The sequence below is a fragment of the Sitodiplosis mosellana genome, unplaced genomic scaffold, assembly GCF_009176505.1.
Source record: "Sitodiplosis mosellana isolate CC-2019 unplaced genomic scaffold, AAFC_SMos_1.0 Smas_scaffold_6197, whole genome shotgun sequence".
Classification (NCBI taxonomy): Eukaryota; Metazoa; Arthropoda; class Insecta; order Diptera; family Cecidomyiidae; genus Sitodiplosis; species Sitodiplosis mosellana.
This window is the reverse complement of record NW_022601438.1, coordinates 3,314,292-3,325,098: the sequence shown is the minus strand read 5'-3', so window position 1 is coordinate 3,325,098 and position 10,807 is coordinate 3,314,292. Positions and strand designations below refer to the sequence as shown.

At 34.3% G+C, this 10,807-nt stretch overlaps 1 protein-coding gene across 4 annotated transcripts in view; it reads left to right on the top strand.

Annotated features, from left to right (window-relative positions):
- The window catches only part of LOC129577285 (ras-related protein Rab-3), a 13,071-nt gene extending 2,355 nt beyond the window's left edge, over positions 1 to 10,716 (top strand). For 2 of the 4 annotated variants that reach the window (XM_055464058.1, XM_055464056.1), the window contains exons 2-5: positions 2,935 to 3,159; positions 3,324 to 3,442; positions 3,578 to 3,749; positions 3,872 to 10,716. In XM_055464058.1, the coding sequence (XP_055320033.1) occupies positions 2,935 to 3,159; positions 3,324 to 3,442; positions 3,578 to 3,749; positions 3,872 to 4,018 (663 nt within the window). In that variant the 3' untranslated portion in view covers positions 4,019 to 10,716. Of the gene's footprint in view, positions 1 to 2,540; positions 2,560 to 2,808; positions 2,816 to 2,934; positions 3,160 to 3,323; positions 3,443 to 3,577; positions 3,750 to 3,871 lie in introns of those variants that run through there. The other 2 variants (XM_055464057.1, XM_055464059.1) reach the window with 2 other exon arrangements.
- Positions 10,717 to 10,807: the final 91 nt, after the last annotated feature.

Here is a 10,807-nt window from a genome sequence, read left to right as displayed (position 1 = left end):
TCGTTGTCGTTGTCGTTGTCGTTGTCGTTGTCGTTGTCGTTGTCGTTATCGCTTTATTTTCGTTTTTCTATCATTCTGCCATGTCATCAGTGCGTAAGCCGTCAGGTCGCCTCTATAAACCACTATATATCTAACTGACTTTGTCGTTTATGCCATTCAGTTTATGTGCACGCCAACCGCACAGGAAAATGTTAATAAATGATAACATGTTCCACAAAACTTTGTTTGTCATTGATTTGGTTAGGTGCCGTTCTACATGTATATACATGACTATGATATGGTTCGGTTGAATTTCGTCGCCTAGTTTGCGCTTCGCATATATTTAAAACGAAACAAAAAGAATAAAAGCAGACAATCGAAAAATAAAAGTAGAACTAATGCAACAAACCATTTATTGCCCACTAACACAGGCGTATGTGTGCAAAAGCAAACCGTGTCACATTTTGTATTCACTATACGAATCGAATGAACGTTATACTTTTCAACAATTTGCAATATGCACACACAGCGAGAAAGAAAGAAAGAGAATAAGCCGTTTGAAAAGGCGGCGACGAGCGAAGAAGATACTCGCAAATCGAATCACAGAACAAAGCCACCAAAAGCAGTGCAAACGACAATCAAAGTGGAAAATAATCAAATCATCTTTGCTCTCTCTCTCTCTCTCTCTCTCTCTCTCTCTCTCTCTCTCTCTTCATCCCTATCTACCCATTGATGGCATTGCATTTGCTCTGTATTTATGCATGATATTTATTTATTACGCAAAAGTTGTTGCCTGATTGATTGTTTGCATATTGAAATTCCATTGGTGATTTGTTTTCTTTTTCGTTCGACTAAGCGCCAGCAATGGGCGCATCCAACCCGAAGAAAACGGTGTACATTTTATGTCATCTCGTCATCAAACTGACAGCATATAAAATACAAAAGAGCGAACGGGCGAAAAATCGAGAAAAGAAGAAGAAAATGGAATGAAAGCCAAAGAATTTCAAACCTTCTGCGGGGGAATTGATGCGGCAAAATGTTTTCGTGCTGTGTGTGTGTGTATCACCATCGAGAGGAACGGCTATAAATATTTTATAGTTGAAAATAGAAATTTATTGGACAAAGAAACAAATCAATAGCACCCATAATAATTTGACAGCAACGACACAGAATTCGGCCTCGTTCTCAACCGGCCAAAAAATGAAATGAAATCGTATTGGTACAGCCAACGAATAATAACGAGACAGAAAAACTTTTCGCTTCTTCTTTTTGCATAGCAAAACTTTCCCAACGAATAAATGGACGAAGAGAGAAGAAAAAGAAGCAGAAAATCCGTTGAATATGAGAAGAGCGTTTTCCATGCGATTTCATTTATTCATAGTCACAAAATTTCATGCTCTTTGTGAGATCTTTCGCAACATCAAATTGTGCAAAACTTGGTGCTGTCGGTGTTGATTTGGCGATTCAAAATTCGAAATGGTCTAATTAAAAGTTGCTTAGGCTCGGAAAATGCAACTAACGCCGTTTGGGTGTTTGGTTGTGCTCGTCATTTTACGAATGAATTGTGGTGTACATAAAATTACCATTCAAGCTGCTCGATTTGCACACACTGTGCTCTTCCCGAGCGAAAATACCCACAGATACGATTTTTATGGCAAAGGCTATACAAGTTTTGGAGTCTGTTTCATTTGTGGTGTGCATGTGTGTGTGTGTGTGTGTGTGTGTGTGTGTGTGCGTTTGTATGGTGTGTTTGGATGCGTTAAAGCATTTGGTGTCTGCTCCTTCAGGTAGAAAATATCGCAAGTGTAGCCAATTATAATTTAGCTTTGATAGCATCGAACCAGATCTGTTCAGTGTGAGAGCACCTGTTTTTTCGGGCTTCAAAATGAATACTCTGTCAAACTTTATCCCAATTGAATGCTAGCCACCTTTTTTGCCATCGCGGCACTCTTTTCACTCCATGCACATTTTTTCTCTCGGGAACGGGGTACCTTTCGCTCACTCGCTGGCTCTCTAGCTCTCACTGTTTGTATGTATCGATGTATGAGTGTGATTTCTCTGTGTATGTGACGAGAAAAGATGAGGGAAAAAAATGTGCTTGACTACTTTGAAGTAGTAACTGAGCAATAGAAATACAAAATACACTCGGAGTGAGAGCGCTGTGTGTATATTGGTGCTACATAGCAATTCTCTGATTAGTGGGATTGCGTTGCCTTGACACGGTTTCTTTGACTGGTGTAGCTTTAACTTTCAAATAATTATCTGCCATTATTATATACATGTTGGTATGGTATTTTATTTGTAACGACGCTTTCAATCCATAATCACTGTTAAACGGTTTATTTCATTTTTATTGTTGGCGGTCGCATATTGTTGTAATCGCATTGTTGCCGTACCACCATTTTTCTATTTGATGCAATGTCCAACAGGATTCCAGCACCTTTTTTTTTCTTTGAATAATGGAACCTCTGTAATGAAAAGAGGGAGAAAGAGAGAGAGAGAGAGAGAGAGAGAGAGAGAGAGAGAGAGAGAGAGAGAAGAGGTGTAAAAACAGTGTTGACTGGCTCTGTGTGCTTTATGGTACGTATAATATAAAATCAAATGAAAATGGCAAAATGCGTCGAATGGATAACAAACATGCATGTTTGTGACAATGTAGGCCTTGTACCTTTACTAAAATTTGAATGCAAGGCTTTTTTTAGGCATAAGTCACATCGAAATTGGGTCGTACAAGAAAATTGGAATTGGTTTTTCCAAAAACCCTCCACTCTCCAATTTGCGCGTCGTTTTTCATTTGCAGGAGCGACTGATAATAACTAATAGGGAACATGCGAGAGTCTGTTCATTTCCTTATTGTGCTGATTTACACGGCACTATTTGCTTAATTTCACGCCTTTATTGTTCTCTACAATACAATTTAATCACGAATATTTTATGATTGTTTGGTATTTGCAGATGGCTGGTGGTGGCGATCCAAAATGGCAAAAAGATGCAGCTGATCAAAATTTCGATTATATGTTCAAATTGTTAATTATCGGTAATTCTAGTGTGGGCAAAACGAGTTTTCTATTCCGTTATGCTGACGATTCGTTTACGTCGGCATTCGTGTCAACAGTTGGCATTGACTTTAAGGTGAAAACAGTATTTCGTCATGATAAACGAGTTAAGCTGCAAATTTGGGTGAGTTGATTTTTTTTCTCTTTGGTTTTCCTTTGTTTTTCACATCCACCCCATATTAAAATCAGATTCTGATCCGAGCCAGAAGAAGAGTCAATAAAAACATCAATATTTATAACTTGAAAAAAAAAACTTCGGTTTTTTCTCTATCTTTGCCTCTCTTGTAGGATACGGCTGGCCAAGAGCGATACAGAACCATAACGACCGCTTACTATAGAGGCGCTATGGGCTTCATTTTGATGTACGATATCACAAACGAAGAGAGTTTTAATTCGGTGCAGGATTGGTAAGAAACGTCCACCCGCGCGCACTTTGACTCAATGATATTTTCTTTTATTAGAATTAATTAAAATCCTCTCGTTTCTTCTCCTTCTTCTTCTTTTCCCATTCAACGTTCTTGAAATGGAAAAAAAAAACACAGGGTAACACAAATAAAAACCTATTCGTGGGATAATGCACAAGTTATATTGGTCGGTAATAAATGCGACATGGAAGATGAGCGTGTCATTTCATTCGAACGTGGTAAACAATTAGCCGATCAATTAGGAGTTGAATTTTTCGAAACATCTGCCAAGGAAAATGTTAATGTTAAGGTAACAAAAAAAAGCCAATTGGTTTCAAATCGAACAAAATGCGTTACAATTTTTTTTTTTTCAATTACTTATCATTCAATTTTCCATTTGTATTTCTTATGTGTGTGTGTCCCGTTGAACAGGCCGTTTTTGAACGCTTAGTAGACATAATTTGTGACAAAATGTCAGAAAGCTTAGATTCAGATCCAAATCTAGTGGCTGGCGGTCCAAAAGGGCAACGTCTGACTGATCCACCTCAAGCTGGCCCAACCAACAATTGCAATTGTTAAGGCATCAATCAACAACAGCAACAACAACAAAAAGAACAACCAACATACCGATTTTGTTCATTTCAAACAAAAAACCAAACCAAACAACCATGAATTGTACACATTCAGCATGTTCATTTCCATAACAACCAATCAGACAGCAGAAATAACAAGAAGCAAATGAAAATGAAGGAAATTTGCAGAGAAAACCAAACGGGATACATCAAAAGATAAGGGAAAAAAAGAGAAGAAATTTCCGAAAAATAAAATTAAAATGAAATGAGTAAGAAGTTGCAAAAACAAAAGTTGAACCATAATTTTCAATGGTTCGTTTCGGTTGTAGTCACGCAACCGAAATTCACAATTATAAAGAGCGTCTAGTCATTCGCAAGAAAAAAAAACAAAAATATGTGTATGGGAATGAACGTATAACTTTCAGAGCCGAAAAAAAAACAGAAAACAAAAGACACGAAACTCAAGCACCGACATTTTTCTCCATCAACACCATATAAGGATCAATGAGAGCAAACGGTTCATACACATTCACACTTTCATTCCGAACACTAACAAGAGATGTGTTGTAATGAATCCTTCTTTGTTTTATCGTGCTACATATATAACAAACTATTTTATAAATGCTTTAATTTTGATAATTCAAATATGAGAAGCAAAACAAGGCGATGAAGCAGAATGAATAAGAGAAACAGAATAATAATGAAACCACTACACTAAGATTATCACTGATCAAACATATAAATTCGGTAAATGTTTTGCACTTCATTTCAGGGAACGCGAAACTTTTCGATGCATTAACAAACCAATACGAACAAACACATAAACAATATATTAAACAAGAAAAAAAAACACAACCAAAACCAAAAACCAAATAATAATTCAATGTAGTAAGTGAAACACTACACATATCTATTTTCTTAAAAATAAATAAAAATGGTTAAGTAGGTGGTCATACATTTGATAAATAGAATTGCATGGACATACAGTATGCGGCCAATTGGTTGAAAAAAAAACGAAAATTGTCAAGTGTCGCTGTAATGCGAAAGAGGAAAGAGACGAGGAAATTTTTTGTGTTGTTTTAGTTGCAATGCTTTCAAAGAATGGACGGCAGAAAAAAAGAATGGCAAAACCACATTTGGCCGAGAAGTGGAGAATTCGGTCGGAAAAAGAATGATTTCGAAAGATGTAAAGTTTTATTCAATTAAACGAACTCAAGTACGCAATCAAATCCCAAGTTGTTGATAAAAAAAAATCCAAATGAATTGAAGAGAAGCAAAAAAGAAAGGAAAAAAAGCTGAGGATCTAGATTAGTTCAAGTGTGAGAGAGCGAGGAATAACAAACATTAAACCCAATAACAAACAAAATACCGTATGCGTCGCTACGAAAGGATGAATACCGTTTTATTTGCTGTATATGTTATAGTAGACAATAAAAGAAGAAACAAGATTCAGGTTTTCGGGGGATACCATTTCACGCGTACCTTTGATCCAGGTCATCGTCATCAAAGGGACACACATACACAGAGACACAATGCACACCGTATGTGAAATGCGATACACAAATACGACAAACCAACGAACAAAAAATGCGGTATCGTTAAGTATATAGAGTTACCAATTTTTTTCTTTCCTTTTCTCGGTTGTTTGTTGAGAAAATAGAGCACAAATGAAAATACAGAGATGAGAAACCAAAACGGCAATGTTGAGATCAGGTTTCGGAAGAAGAGCTGTCAATTTCTCCCATTCACGATACTAGCGCCACTGAGGTATATAGCAAATCAATGTAAAGTGGAGTTTATTTTGTAACTAAAATACGCGGCATTTTTGAAATATCGTACTATTTCCGCACCTTGGTTGAGATATATAAGAAAATATTTAGATTAAACATAAAAAGTGTAAAGGAGGAATACAGAGGAGAGCAGAACGAAGCAGAAAAACAAAACAAATGCACACGAAATTGTCTTGTATCAATGTCATTTCTTTTTGTTTCGCTTGCGCAATTTGAACATTCACACAAAATACCATAGATGAAACGTTACCATTGTGCATTTTATTGAGCAAAATGAAGAGTATGAGCGTTCTTTTTTTTCCTGCCACCGACTAGACTAGTGCCGAGCACTGTGCTTTTACATTGATATCTCAGCATTTTTGTTGTATTCTCACGCGCATTTGGCGGTTATCGTTTTAAGTAAGACCCACATACACACAAAATACGAACCCTTTTACCCAGCCACAATCTCCTGCCTCCTTCGAAAATTTACTCCACCATATAGTTTCAACCAGCACATATGAAAACAAAAAAAATATCAAGAAAACTACAGGAATCACACGTAACATAAACAACACAAATGCTGTCATGCCAGAAAACAAGCAACTCGCAGAACGGATACTGAATGTCGTTCCGAATGTGAATTCCTCAAAATCCATGGAACAAAGACGAAACGAAGAAAAAGAAGAAGAAGAAGAAGAAGAAAAAAAAGCTACCGATTCATTATACCTAATGATTAAAGTGTTATGTAGTTTCAATATTGTTTTTCGTTTGATGGAATTGGCCACAGAAATCACATACAGTTCATTATTATTGAATTAAGCAAGTAATTATTATAAAGGAAGGGAAAAAAAACAATCAGGACAAAAACAAAATCAGGGCATGAAATACACATTATTGAAACATTGTATACCAACAACAACAACAACAGCAGAAACCATGGATATGCATCATGCGCCTAGTTTTATGCGACATCCACTGCAAGACTCTATTTTCTTTTTTCCACAACAAGAGCACAGTGTGTTCAGTATGCGGTAAAGGAATGTATAGCTTATTTGCATATGTGTCGCTATGTTGCGCATCCCTTGTTGTATGGTATACATGTACAAAGACAATGCATAAACGAATAAAACCATTGACCCCTTGCTCTGCAAAACAACAATAGCAAAAATCGAACAACAACAACAAATGATGGATGCAAACAGAAACTAAAGTATATATTAAACAACTGAACAATTAAGTGTAAATAACTAAAATTATCTAGATAATAACAACTAATCATTATGTAATAGAAGCGAAAATTTTGGAAAATTCAAGAGCTTTGATTTGAAACAACAACAACAAGAAAAATGACAGTTGAAAATGCGCTGATTAAGCCATTGACTTGGAACCATACATAATTTTGAACTTCAACTGAAACACTCATCTCGGTCGAGATTTCCGTCACACAAACTCACAAATACATACACATACATTTGCATAACGCTAGCCTATACATATAGGTTCATAAGTACATTTTACTTGTGTCGTTTTCGAATTTTTCCTTTTATGATATGTTATTGTAGCCAAAACCTGCTCGACAGAACAATAGACAAGCTATTAAAAATGTGTAAACAATCGCAACCGTATTTTTTCTGTTCATTTTCTTCTTTCTTTCGTTTATTCGCTACATCGCTTGCCGTTCCATGGCACATGTCTTTCACAGGGGGACACATTCATAAGGAAACCAGAGAAGATAGAAAAAAAACCGTTTACATGAAATCCAATTGCATTTATAGATTTTGTAGAGTCTTCCTTTCGTTTCGATCTTATAGTTAGGGTTGTTATGTTTAGCTGGACAGAAAAAAATTGAAATAAATGAAAACAATTTTTTGTTCTCGAAAAATAAAAATGATAGTGAAGGAATATTTGTTTGAAAGCAATTAAAGAAAATGGAGTAATCAAACAAATCGCAAATCAAATACACACACACACAAAATGAAGAAACAAATAGTTGTTGAGATGGTGCGTCTCTCTCAGGTAATAAAAAAAAAACAAAGCAAACATTTGTTTAAATAGGAAAGGAGAAAGAGTTCAAATAATTTTGCTTGTGCATTTAGTTCTCTTTTTTCGCTGTCAAATCGATTCTTCGAAATTGTGATTATCTTCTGTAAATTGAATACTTCTCTCACTCTCTCTCTCGCTCACTCTCCAACCATCTATCTTCCTTTTTTTCGCTCTGCAAAAATTACCAATTGATTCACATAGAAAAAAAAAAAAAACCGCGCGGTTCAACATTGGGCAAATGTTCGATTTCTTACAAGCTGCCAAATTGAAAATTGACAAAGCTCTATTGGACAACATACAAAAAAAAATTATTAAATTGAAACAAAAAAAGAGTAATAATAGTAATAGACAGCAAACAAACCATGCACCAAGTCTCAGTTCTAGTGACAAATTATTTAGTTGCACCGACAAAAAAAAGTAAATGTATAGATTTGTTGTTTATATAAATCGTTAAAGTATATTTAGCAAAGGAAAACCGAAAACATTTTGTATGACAAGGAGTAAACAAAAAGGAGATTATCGAATTTGATATAGATATGACGCATGGCCATTTAAAATCTATGCATTCATCTTACTTCCATTTCAAAGAAGATTGTTGAAGAGCCAAACCAAAACCACATATTTTAATTCGATCCTTAAATTTCACTGTGTTTCAACACCCTACTTTAATTTCAAGGCATTGTTGATTTCGACATATTTTTGATGTAGAATGGCTTCTTTCGCTTTATTTCATTGGCTATGGAATTTTCATAAGAGACACCTCTTTTGGCAGATTTTGATTTGGAAAGATTTAAAAAAAAAATGATTTAAATTGATATTCCAAACAATTGATATGCTCATCATATTTCTTGCCATTTTTGTGTAGAAATAACGAATCTCTTTTGAAATATTACGGTAGTCATCAGCTTCACTTGCACAGTTTCAACAACAAATAGCACGAATATACGAAAATGGACCGTATTTTGCTTTTAGCAGCTTCCATTCATTTTTTTGTTTGTTTCGGATTTCATCAACAATGACCAACCATCTTGATACTAATCAGTAATCATTCACCATCTCTTGCTCTCTCTCTATCTCTCCCACTCTCGCTCTCAATATCCCAAAAAATAACACAACCACATTTACAACTCTATTCTATACTATACCGACTATAATCAAGTCTATTTTTATCGACAAAACCAACCACATAACATTATAAACGAAACTTTTCCTAAAAAACTAAAAGCAAAATAAAAAAAAAATCATCAATATAAAACACATTAAATATTATCCTCTCGCCGCCTCCCCCTCACCCTTCAACCATTCCAATTAAAAACTACTACTTGTAGAGGAGATTGAATTGTCCCATTCAACGAATTACCATCTAGAAAATAGAAAAATAAAATTTTGGAAAAAAAAAACTATACTAAAGAAAATTTGATCTGCAAAATATTCCAAAGTGTGAACATTTTGTTGCGAACAAAATTTTCGGGTTTGCAAATGAGAATTTAGAACATACATGTAATGATGCACTATTATATTTACAAAACAAAAATGAGGCAAACAAAACAAACTAAGAAAAAAAAAAGATTATTGTTAATTCAAATGCATTTGTTGTTCGTGTTTTATTATCATTTTTGCCCATGATATCATTGTTTACTTGGTAATATTTAAAAAAAAATGGTAAAAAAGAGACATTCAAGAATTTTTGTATCCGTAATACGGATTTCCATATCGTTCATTTGCTTAAAGAATTTTATTTAAAACAAATCCCGCAGACGAAAAGGTAGAATTCAAAAATGAAGTCAGTCACATTTTTTATTTCTATTACTGAGATCTGTTGAGAAAAGAGAAGAGACAGAGCTCAATATTGGATCATTTCTTATCAAGTTTTCATTGCATTTAATTTATATGTCGGCAGCTTCAATTTGATCGCCTATTTTACATGACACTTTAATTTGCTGTTTTTAGTTGTCATTTTTTTGTCTTTTTTGAATCGATGTGTTCATATAATCGAGAGAAAATAAAGAAAATAATTTAAACAAACATAATGAAAAACTAAAAAGAAGAAAACAAGTTTTTGATGTGTTTTTAAGATTAAATTCTATATGTCTGTTGCATATTTTACCAATAATCCAAGGAATCTGATGAACAAAATAAACACACACACATACACTAACGCAGTCACTCACACTCACATCATTTCCACAAATTATTGTTGTCTAGAAGAAAGAAAAAATGAAGAAAAAGAAAAAAATCACTCGAAAACCAAATCATTTTTGAAGATTATTATGAATTGACTTGGAAGCTGGGCATTTTATGTGAAACCCAGATGACGACGACGACGACAAAGAAGCAGAAGGAAACAAAATACTTTTAAAATCCATTTTATTGTAACACAAAGTGAACTAACCTTAATAAAAAAAAAACACACACAGAAACATACACAAACAAGAAAAAAACAGCAACAGAAACACACAAAAATACGATCAATGTCAAATATGCATGGAAAGATACGCGACCAAATGCAAACAAATTCTTCATCAAAAATCAAATAAAATTCCCATGCGGTACCCACGACTATTACTCAATCCATACACATTTTAGAACAAGGGAAACAAACACCATTTTACCAACACACATTACAACAGAATCTGTATACGCGGTCGCTACTCACGTGCACATTTGACAATGACCAACCACTCAGAAACTTAATTAATTAAATGATGAATAACAGAAGAAAAAAATAAACGAATTGTAAAATTGTATTTAAAATTAATGCATATTATCATAATACATATTATATGAAGAAGTGTAAATTATTCTTGAAAATAAACAACTATGAAATATATTTAAAAACCGAAAGATGAAAGAAAAACATGTGAGAAATAAATAAATAATTGAAACTAAATATCTGTGCGACATTTATTTTCTTCTCTTCTCGATCTCTTTCACTATCGCTCTAACGAATTGCTTTTGTCTTTCAGGAGCTTCTTTTATTT